This window comes from Coturnix japonica, chromosome 28 (genome assembly GCF_001577835.2).
Source record: "Coturnix japonica isolate 7356 chromosome 28, Coturnix japonica 2.1, whole genome shotgun sequence".
Taxonomy (NCBI): domain Eukaryota; kingdom Metazoa; phylum Chordata; class Aves; order Galliformes; family Phasianidae; genus Coturnix; species Coturnix japonica.
Window position 1 is genome coordinate 1,579,063 of NC_029543.1, and position 11,384 is coordinate 1,590,446.

Sequence of the window (11,384 nt, forward strand, 5' to 3'; positions counted from 1 at the left end):
ATGGGATGGGATGGTGCTGTGAGCACAGGGCAGGTGAAATGGTGATAGGAAGAAATGCAACCACAAGAGGAGAGGAGCAAGCTGAGCTTGCACGAGGGCATTCCAGCAACTGGAAAATGTTCCTCTTATAGCTGCCAGCTAAACAGAATGGAAAGAAGGCTGCAGTTCCTGATGGCTGTTATCTTGCTGGATAGAATGATGGGGAAGTGGAAGGGGATCATCATAAGGATGGGTTGAAAGTCCCTCATTGTGGGTCAGACCTTGGGGAGCACAAGGGCAGAGCTGCTGGTGCTTGTTTGGCTGCTGACCCTCAGGAGTTAATGTTTGCTGGGATGTGTGCAGGGCAAACAGTGAGTGGGGGGGTTCTGGGGTGGGGGGGGTTCTTGCAGTTAGAAGCAATGCCAGTGGTGGAACTGGTCCCATAGACAGGGATGGGGTTAGAGAATGGTGTGAATTGTGGCCTGTGGACTTTGAGCAGGATGGGGTGGGTATTTTGAGGCAGTGGGTGAGCTAATAACTTGATCTTGATAAGTGTTAGGGGTGAGTGAGCATGAAGTCACTGCCAGGAAGAGCTGGGAATGCCCTGCAGGGCCTGGCCCAGGTGGGGCAGGTGAATGGGAGGGGAATGCTTTGCAGGGAGCTGATGTATAACTGGGAGCATAGAGGGGGGAATGGGTGACCACCCCCATTAAGGTGATGGAGATACAAAGTGCTGGGTTAAAAGGGTTCTTAATGGTCATAGAATCACAGTATGGCTGGGCTGGAATGGATTGAGGGAGCTCTGAGCCCCTTATTCCTGCCATGGGTTGGTTGCCCCCTGAGTTTGGGTTGCTCAGAGCCCATCCACAGCCTCAGGTACCTGCAGGGATGGGGCAGCCATCTCCCTTTGGATGTACCCCCCCCCCCCAGTCTGACCTACTTCCCCCCTATTAGGACGATGAGGATTTAAACCACCCGGCCCTATAACGTGTCTCTCTCTCTTTAGGTCCTGGAAGGCTGTAATAAGGCAGACCCCGCTCATCTCCCATCTGTCTCCATTATAAAGGTGGGGATGTATCAACCCCCCCCCAATAAAATCCCACTCCCCCACCCCCCATTTCCCGCCAGGATGTTTAAAAGTGGGCTCGGTCACGGAACTAGATGGGCGGAGCTTAAACCCCCCCCTCCCCCTTTAACTCACGCCCCCTTCCTGCTTCCCACGTTGCGCATGCGGGCGCCGGGGCGCGGCCCATTGTCGGGGGAGGGGGCTAAAAGGGGAGGGGGGGGGGGGGGGGGGGAGTCGGCGTGTGCGGGTACCGGGCACCGCCACCGCCCCGCAAAGCACCGCACCGCCATGCCCGGCTCCATCTATCAACCCGATGGAGGCGAGTCTAGCCGACCCCCCCCTCGTTGTTTAGCTTTATTAAACCCTCCTCCTTCTTCTTCTAGTCCTCCACCACCCCCATTAACGTCGACCGTCAATAGAACCGGGCAGGAACCGGAGATTGATACGGAAAAAAGGAGGGAGGGGTTGATATCGACGCAAGACGAAGAGCTGAGATTCGCCTTGGATCAATTCTCCTTGTTGGGTTTGGAGGATACGAACGAACCGGGTGGAGGTGGAGGAGGTGGAGGGGGTGGGGAGACGGAACCGGAGCCCCCCGGGACAAGCCCGAGTCTTCCCGGTACCTCTCCACCATCATCATCATCATCATCAGTTTTTGGTAACTTCTCACCTCATCAACTTCAACCTCTTTTGACCGATCAGATGAATATACTCGGCAATAGGAAAAAAAGCGTCAATATGACCGAATGCGTTCCCGTACCCAGTTCAGAACACGTCGCTGAAATCGTGGGCCGGCAAGGTAATGGGATCCCTATAGGGTTTGGGGGGGGGTCCGGGGTCTATAGTATTAACCCCAGGTTATGGGGGGAGAGGGGGGGTCCGAGGAGGACCCCTCCCTTCTCGCGGTTCCTCGGACCCCCCCACCCCCCCATATAGGTCTGAATCCTTCAACCCCCGGGCCCCCCCAACAGCATTTGGGTCAGATTACCATTCTTTGCTCATTCCCCTCCCCCCTCCCTTCTTAATTCCCCATCTTAAAAGTTCAGCCCATCTTCCGGACTTTTTCTTAAGTCCTTTATAACAAATCCATCCCCCCCCCCCCCCTCCCTCACCACCATTCCCTCCCCCAGGACCCCTCCCTCTCCCAACTCCCCCCTTCAAACTAAGCTCCCCCCCTTTATTTCACCCCATAAGCACACATTGCTTTGTCCCAACCCCCCCCGTACACACCCCATTATCCCATACACCTTAACAAGGCAAAACATCCCCAATGAATTAAAACCAGAAGGGGGCTGCCCCCATAACCCCCCCCTTAACACACACACCCCTATCTCTCCCCACACCTCCCAGCCATCCCATTCCTCCACCATCTCCATCCATCCCTCCTTGCTGAAGGGATTTGGGGGGGGGGAAACCTTTTATTTTCTAAGGGAAAAGAAGGGGAGCTGGGCAGCCTCATTGTTCTCTTTGTTAGCCCGAGCCATGCTGTGATTAGCGTGGTGACATCATGCTCTGCGCTTCCCATTGGCCTACGTTGCTTCCCCACCAGCCTCTCTCCCAACCGGCATCGGGACACCCAACTTTTTAGCACCCCTTATCCCACCCCATTGACCCGCTGTAGATACGGCACCGCCGAGCCCAGGATGATGAGAGCTCATTAAGAGCAGCTGTACATCACATTGAACCCCCATGTCGGGACAGCATCGTGCTGTGCTCAGCGTGGGGATGTGGTTCGGTGCTTCCATTGGGGTCTGTGGACCCCCATGGTGTGTTGGGGCTCATATGGAGGATGCTCGTGATGTGTTAGGAGGGGACACAGTGCCTGCTTGCTTTGTTGTGTCATCCTGAGCTCAACAATGGGGTCCTGGGCTCATGGATGGGGTCCCAGGATCATCAATGGGGTCCTGGGCTCACTGGTGGGATCTCAGGGTCATCAATGGGGTCCTGGGCTCACCGATGTGATCCCAGAGCCACCAATGGGGTCCCAGGGTAACCAATGGGGTCCTGGGCTCGCCAATGGGGTCCTGGGCTCTCATCGATGTGATCCCAGAGCCACCAACGGGGTCCTGTGCTCACCAATGGGGTCTCAGGGTCACCAATGGGATCTCAGGGTCACCAATGGGGTCCTGGGGTCACTTATGGGGTCCTGGTGCCACCTATGGGGTCCCAGGGTCACCAATGGGGTCTTGGGCTCACTGGTGGGATCTCAGTGTCACCAATGGGGTCCTGGGCTCGCCAATGGGGTCCTGGGCTCTCATCGATGTGATCCCAGAGCCACCAACGGGGTCCTGTGCTCACCAATGGGGTCTCAGGGTCACCAATGGGGTCCTGTGCTCACCAATGGGATCCTGGTGCCACCAATGGGGTCCTGGGCTCACCAGTGGCTGCAGCCCCCCTTGCTGAGCTCTCCCTGGGATGTTCTCTGTGTGCATCCCCCTTTGCCCCCCCCCAGCACTGTTGGCTTCACGCTGTGCCCCCTCCCCATGCTGGGATGGTGGTTTCGAGTGGACTCAGTGCTCGGTACCGCGGGTTCTGTGTGTGCTGGGATGGTTCTGTGCTGTGCGAGGGGTCCATGCTCATAGTGGGGTGTCTCTGTGCTTCTGCTTGGTTTAAATGAGGACTGAGCGGCCTCAAAACCCAGCTCAGCCCTTCCTCCATCAGCCTCCTCTTCCTCACTGCCCCTCATTGCTGCAGGCATTGAGGTCCCTCACGTCCCCATCACACGCACTGTGGGGATGCTGTGCTGGGGGGGGTGGTGGCTTTGGGGTGAGGGCTGCGTGTCCCCATCCCACATGGATCTGTGAGGTCTGTGTGCTGCTGGGTGGTTCTTTGGGTGCTGTAGGACCCGTCCTCGTGTCCCTGCATTGCCCCATTGAGTGCAGAGCTGTGGGTCCTGCAGTGATGTGGCAGCACCATCCTTATCCGACCCACATGGGCTGATACACGGCACAGGGTGTTGGCTGCAGTTGCTCCTGTTTCTCCCTTCTCTTTCATCTCTCTCCTCCAGACCTAAGTTAAGCAGCTCAAGCATTAAACCTTTGTTGCACTCAGGGGCATCTTTGCTATCTCAATGCTGGTGTGACATGAACCCAAAGTCCCAGGCCCTTCTCCATGCCCACCCCACAATGTGGCCGGGCAGGATTACGTGGCTGTGCCTCCTCGTACAAGCCTGGTCATGATTCCGTCCGTGGGAGGGATCGTCTGCTCCAAGTGCTGTGGGCACCGATCGTTTGGTTCTTTGCAAGCAGCAGAAATAGGGCAGCGGGGTCCAGGTGATGGGAGCTGTGCTGGGGATGGATTGATTCGAGCACAGGGTGGGCAATGGGGTCCCTGTGTTGCAGTGAGGGCAGGTGGAGCATCATGAGTTCTATGCCATGTCCATGAGGGTGACCCTGCTCTGAGACCCCCGGGGTGAGCACACAGAGGAGCCCCCCGGGTGCTGTGGATGTGTCAGTTGGGTTCAATGTGGGCTGCAGCTCCCCCCTGTTTTGTTATAGAGTCTTTTTGGATCTGCGGCAACGCTTTTCAAGCCACCTTATTTATAGCAAAGTCTGGCACCTTGTTTTCCTCATCCCTCATCGTTACAGCTGCACCTTGGCCACCCCCAGCAAACCAAACCCCAATGGGATGCAGGAGGTGCTGGGGGGGACCCCGTTCTACCCCAGGTCCCCATGTTGTGCTGTATGGACTCAGGAAGGATGTGGCCATCTGGGCTGGAGGCGTGTTGGGACTGATTGAAAATAGCTCCTGCTGGTACAGAGCATTCATTCCCCTGCTGCTGGCTGGCAATGGAACCACGTGTGGTGCAGTTCGGGTGCATCCCAGGTGGGATGTTATGGGGGCTTTGGGCACTTCCCAGAGCTGCCTGAGGATGGGACTCGTTGGTTTTGGGCTCTGTGATGCTGATGAGACTCTTCTAGCGTGGGGTGTCCATTGGTTCTGTGGGGTTGTATGGATGTGCCGTGGTGGCTCACTGTGTGTATTTAATTGTGTCACCAAATAGCAGCCCAAGGGGGTGGCTGGGATGTTCAACCATCCCACAGCCAGCGGGCACCAGCCCCATTTCTCTGCCTTGGGTCCATCCACCTGCTGTGTCCCCAAAGCTGATGGCACCAAAGCTCTTTTAGCCCCAAACACCCTGTGAACCCATTGAGATCCCCCATCCCTGCAGCACGTGGCGTCCTCAGAGCCTCAAACCCCAAATCACACCTGGTGCTTTTAGCAGCTCTTCAGGTTCTTCTCCCCTTTGCTTTGTGGCCTCTCCCCCGGTCAATGAGACACATGTGGCTGTGTGAGTGCAAACCCTATATGTAAGTTCAAACCCTACATGTGCTGCTGCTGCTGCTCCCTTCCCTTCTGCCCCCAATTTGCAGCTCCCAGAGCAGGGCAGCCCTGCAGCAGGTGCTGGGATCTGGAGGGGAGGGCAAAGTGGAGCTGACACTTAATAAATGGGTCTTTGGTGGCTGCTGGTTCTGCCCAGCCCCAATGACTGGGCCGCTGCTTTCCCCGCCCCCTGCGCTGCCCCCAGCCATAAATACACCTTCCAGTTGCTGTCCTAAATTAGGAAAAGCTCCGACAAACCCTTCTCCACCCACATTCTCTTCCTTGGAGAGCACCGCAGCCGCTCACGGCTTCACTGGGAGCCGGGCAGCTCAGGCAGGGGTTGCAGGAAGGGCTGAACCTGGGTGGGAGTGGATCCATAGGGCTGTATCCCAGCAGCTCGCTCTGTTCTGGGGCTGCACGCAGGGTTTGGGAGCTGTGTGAGGTTCTGCTGCCTCTGTCCCCCGTTGGATCCCACTGGAGATGTCACTGTGTGGGTTGGGGCTGCAGGGGGTCGTGCTGTAGCCCCCCTTCAGGGCTCCCTTTTCTCTGCTGCTGAGAATTAAGAGCAGGAGGAGCTTTCCATACGCTCGCAGCTGCTGTTCTGTGTGCACTGTATTGCTCTCCCGGTGCCGTTCAGCTGTTTGGTGCTGTGGATGTGGAGCAGCAGCAGCAATCGCAGTGCACAGGGATGGGTTTCAGACTCCGCTCCTTCTCCCTCTGTCCTGTGAGATCCCAGCTTTGCTTTGGGTTTGCTGTGCAATGAAGTGTGTATTGCAGAGTGGGCTGAGGGTGTGATCAGTGGGGCCGGGAGAGGCAGCAAACCCCATCTCAGCTGGCACCCACCTGCCTTGGTGCCCACCCATCCCTCTGCATCCATTCCTGCTGTGCTCGAGCCATTTCCTGGCTTAGCAGCTGGTGTGAGGTGTGAAGGAACCAAGAGCCTTTGCTAGGGGTGTCTGAGCTGCAGCCACAGAACCAGGGCACCTGCTGGGTCCTATTGGATCCTACTGGATACTTGTGGTACCCACTGAGTCCTGCTGGTTCTGGGTCCTATTGGATCTGCATCTCTCCCTCCATGGCACTGTGTTCCCACAAGGTTTTGGCCTCAGAACATCATCGCTTTCCCTTTCTTTGTCACTTTCCAGGTTGCAAAATCAAAGCCCTGCGTGCCAAGACAAACACATACATCAAGACACCAGTGAGGGGCGAGGAACCCATCTTCATCGTCACCGGGAGGAAGGAGGACGTGGAGATGGCCAAGAGGGAGATCCTCTCAGCTGCTGAGCACTTCTCCATGATCCGAGCGACACGCAACAAAGTAAATGGGCTGACGGGTGCCCTGCAGGGTCCCCCCAACCTGCCGGGCCAGACCACCATCCAGGTGCGGGTCCCTTACCGCGTGGTGGGGTTGGTGGTGGGACCCAAGGGAGCCACCATCAAGCGCATCCAGCAGCAGACGCACACCTACATCGTGACTCCCAGCCGGGACAAGGAGCCGGTCTTTGAGGTGACGGGCATGCCCGAGAACGTGGATCGAGCCCGGGAGGAGATCGAGGCCCACATCACCATGCGGACGGGTTCCTTCGTGGACGTCAATGCCGACAACGACTTCCACACCAACGGCACCGACGTCTGCTTGGACCTGCAGGGTGGTTCTGCTGGTTTATGGGCCAAAGCCCCACATCCAGCCCGCCGGCCCGCGGCTGCGCTGCGCAACGACAGCCTCAGCTCCCTGGGCAGCGCCTCCACCGAGTCCTTCTACAGCGGGCGGGTGGCGGATAACAGCCCTACCAGCCCTTATAGCACCGGAGGGGGATTCACTTTCAGCGATGCGCCAGCCCCACTGGGCCCAGAGGAATGTGACTTCGGCTTCGACTTCTTGGCCTTGGACCTGACGACGCCGAGCGCTGCCGCCGCCATCTGGTCGCCCTTTGAGCGTGCTGCCAACCCCCTGCAAGCCTTTGGCGGCTCACAGAGACGCAACAGCGGCACGGCCACACCACGCCATTCACCCACCTTGCCAGAGAGCTCCGGAGGGGCCTTGGAGCACCCCTTGGCACGCCGCATCCAGAGCAACCCCGTCAGCACCTTGTCCTGGTTGCCCACCCAGGGCTCGCTCTCCTCCTTCTCCACCAGCACAGGTTACTCCTCCTCCTCATCGCTGCCCGGCAGCGTCTCGGCCGCTTCTGGTTCACCCACCGACTCCAGCAGCTCCGACGGTCATCGCAAGAGCTCCCGTGAGTGCATGGTGTGCTTTGAGAGCGAGGTGATCGCCGCCCTGGTGCCCTGTGGCCACAACCTCTTCTGCATGGAGTGTGCCATGCGTATCTGCGGCAAGGCCGAGCCCGAGTGCCCCGCGTGCCACACACCGGCCACCCAAGCCATCCATATCTTCTCCTAGCCGATGCCAGCTTGATGCAGCGAGCAGCCCGGCTCCCTTTCCCCTCCAACTCAACTTTTTAAGGACTTGAAGAGGTTGAAGTCAACACGACCGTTGGGGCCAACGCAACACTTGAGGTCAACGCAACCGTTGGGGTCAACGCGACCATTGGCATCAAGGCAACCGTTGGCATCAATGCGACTGTCGGCGTCAACCCTTTGTATTGAAAGGATTGGACTTGGGGGTGCAGGGATGGAGATGCTGTTTCTCCAGCTGGATTGAAGCCGGAGGGGACAGGATTGAAGAGGGGAGGGAAGAAAGGGGCAGAGCAAAAAGGGGTTGGGAGGGTGAGGGGAGGAAAAAGGGGGCAGACGAAGACGACGAGGGAGAGAGATGCAGAACCGCAGTGAGGAGCAGAACCCAATGTTTACAGAATAGCTTTAACTCTTAGCCCGGCTGTGGCAGCTGGGGAAAGAGAGGAAGCCCAGCTGTTGTTCAACAGTCCTTTCCAAATAACAGTATTCAGTTTGCAAAGTTAAATAAACAGAGAGAAAAGGGTCCCGGTTGCACTTTTTATTTTCAAAGGACACGCAAAGAGTCGTCTTGTTTTTATTTTTTTAAAAGCATTCTATTATTATTATATATAATTTTTTGTCGGTTTCCATCATCCCTTTATTTTTTTTTCTTTTTTTTTTGTACGTAGTTATTAATTATTATTATAATAATTATTTTTGTTCGGATGATTCGGTTCTATAAATATATATCTATATATTTTTGTTGTCGTCGTTTTTGGTAACGCAGGTCTTTTGGATCTTCTATTTTTTGCCAATGTGAAAAGTTGCCCATCGAGCATTAGGAGGGTTATGAGAGGGGTAAAGGGGGGGGTATCATTGAAACACATTGAGAAGCAGAAAGGCAGGAAGGTTTCAGTATCTCCTTTGGTTGGTTTAAAAGGGGGGAGGGTTGGGAAGGAGGATGAAAGGGGGGGTGGAGGATTTTGTTGTTGGTTTTGTCGTTCTAGTTTTCATTTTTTACCTCTTTTTTTTTTCTGTATATGTAGGGAATTTCTAGGAGAAAAAAAAACAACAAAAAAAAAGGAAAAAAAAATAATAAATATGTACTTTATTGAATAAATTTTAAAGACTAAAATATATTTTATTTTAAAGAAAAAAAAATACAAAAAAAACAAACAAAAAACAAACAAATAACGGACCTTTAACCTTACCTGGCTAAAGTACTGATTATATATTTGCTGAGCTGACTTGACGGTGATGAAAATTGTATCAAGAGTTTTATTTTTTGACTTCAAAGCCTTCTTAATAAAGACTTTTTACTATATATACCAACCCTTGTGCTGCCTCTGCTGATTGGATGCCTTCGGGATGGTGGGTTTTGGGACATGGTTGGGGGGAACAAATGGGTTTGGGTGGGTTTGGGGCTGCAGGTGACAGCCCTTATCAATGGGAAGGGGGTGTTTGTTTGGGAGCCTTGTTGCTCCCCCAGGGGTCGCCATCCTCTGCCTTCCCCCCATTATGGGTTGTTGAGAGACAACCATGGCGCCCATAGGACCTGATGAATGGGCCATAGGGATGAATGGGTCATGGGGAAGGATGGGCCATAGGGATGAATGGGAGTCCATGGGACCCAATGAATGGGCCATGGGGAAGGATGGGCGCCTGTGGGACCCAATGAATGGGCCATAGGGGTGAATGGGTCATGGGGAAGGGTGGGCCATAGGGATGAATGGGCTACAGGGAAGGATGGGTGCCCATGGGAACCCAATGAATGGGCCATAGGGATGAATGGGTGCCTGTGGGACCCAGGGAATGGGCCATGGGTATGAATGGGAGTCCATGGGACCCAGGTAATGGGTCATGGGGATGAATGGGCACCCATAGGACCCAATGAATGGGCCATAGGGATGAATGGGCCATGGGGAAGGGTGGGCCATAGGGATGAATGGGAGTCCATGGGACCCAATTCATGAGCCATAGGGATGAATGGGCACCCATTGGACCCAATGAATGGCCCATGGGGAAGGATGGGCCATGGACATGAATGGGAGTCCATGAGACCCAATGAATGGGTCATGGGGATGAATGGGCGCCTGTGGGACCCAATTAATGGGCTATAGGGATGAATGGGTGCCATAGGGAAGGATGAGCCATTGAGACCCAGAAACAACTACAGCTGTGGGCAATGGGAACCCACCCACAGGAGAGTGATGCCCGTGGGAATGAGGAATAACCCTCACTGAATGATTTTCTCCTCTAAAACAAAGGTTTTCTGTCGTTATTTGCTGGTTTAAGCCCCGCTGCCCTCAGGCCTCGGATATTCACCTCCTCCCATTGAGGAGCACGGAGCCACTTCCGCGTACAGCCGTGCGGAGGACCGAAGACCATAGAGATTGGATGACTGGCTGCGCAGAGCGGTCGGAGCGCGAGAAAGTGGCTTTTGACGCTTCGCGCACATGCGCGGTACGAGCAGGAGGCCTAGTTACCATAGACACGACGGGACTGGCGGCATAGAGCGGCTAGACGCCATGTTTGCGGCTCCACACGCATGCGCAGTACGCGCAGGAGGCCTAGTTACCACAGACACGACGGGACTGGAGGCATAGAGCGGTTAGAGCGGAGAGACGCCATATTTGCGGGCCCATGCGCATGCGCAGTTCGACCATGTGGCAGGTCCTTTCAGCTGCTCCGCCAGGTCCTGGCAGCTCAATTGGAGTAACAGGGACCTTCAAATCCACAACGCAACTCCCCCGAGGCTCATTTTCCTGCTCGTTTTTGTTTTTTTCAAATGAGGCTTTTTTAATTAAATAAATAACGGCGAGGGGCCTTCAAGGCAGTTTCACTTCACAGTGTAGGGCGTGAGGGGGATATAGGGTGGATATAGGGCGGCTATAGGGTGGATATAGGGCGGCTGTGGGGTCTATAGGGGCTATAGGGTGGTTATAGGGCAGCTATAGGGGCTATAGGGTGGTTATATGTTTAGTTCTAGTCAGCTTTCTAGACAAAACCTTTTTTTTTCATTTGTTTGGGGGGGGGGGGGGGGTAAAGGAGTTGAGCACTGGGAGCAGCTCCGAGTGAATGTGCTTTGTAAGAAGGAAAAACCCCATTAAAATACAAACCTCCTTATCCCCATCCCGGCCATTTTCCAGCCCCCTCCATTAAAGCAATTAAAGCCCAGCTCCTCCTATTGAAAGACCCCCCCCCCAACCCCATGCGAATCTGTAAACAACACTGAATAATATAAATAAGAGACATTGCTGCCTCCTCCAGCCTCAAACCCCCCCATCCCCTATTGAAACAAACCAAAGGTAAAAGAAAGCCTTAAAAACTAAAAACTTGGCTGATGGAGAGAAGCCAAGGCCCAGCCCAGCCCTCCCTACCTCCTCCTCTCCTTCCAGCCATTGAGCTTCCTCTTACCTACCCCACAAAGGGGGGATCACAACCTGGGCAGTCCCACTATACAGCCGGCATTTGGCTTTGCTTTCCCCTTTCCAGCAGCTGGATGCAGCCAACCATCTCTGTTTTACCATATGTGGTTTGCAGAGCGATGCCCGGTCACAGGAGGGTTGTGTCTGGATCTTGGCACAGCTGGGATTGAAACAACCCACTGCTGGTACAAGGG

The 11,384-nt window shown here is 55.0% G+C and overlaps 1 protein-coding gene across 2 annotated transcripts; it reads left to right on the forward strand.

The window, feature by feature from the left end:
• Positions 1–1,333: 1,333 nt before the first annotated feature.
• Positions 1,334–8,335, forward strand: MEX3D (mex-3 RNA binding family member D). Of its 2 annotated transcripts, XR_004305466.1 has the most exons (3): positions 1,334–1,844; positions 6,514–7,858; positions 7,895–8,335. XR_004305466.1 is itself a non-coding variant. In XM_015886752.2 (2 exons), the coding sequence occupies exons 1-2, from the start codon at positions 1,334–1,336 to the stop codon at positions 7,767–7,769; spliced, it is 1,767 nt and encodes a 588-aa protein (XP_015742238.1). In that variant the 3' UTR covers positions 7,770–8,335. The 2 variants fall into 2 exon arrangements, 1 of the variants encoding a protein (XP_015742238.1); XM_015886752.2 differs by having other exon boundaries at positions 6,514–8,335.
• The last annotated feature ends 3,049 nt before the right edge of the window (positions 8,336–11,384 follow it).

Coding starts and splice junctions, on each gene's coding strand:
- MEX3D (XM_015886752.2), top strand. CDS start 1,334: ATGCCCGGCTCCATCTATCAACCCGATGGAGGCGAGTCTAGCCGACCC. Junction 1,845..6,513: donor TGAAATCGTGGGCCGGCAAG/GTAATGGGATCC, acceptor GTCACTTTCCAG/GTTGCAAAATCAAAGCCCTG.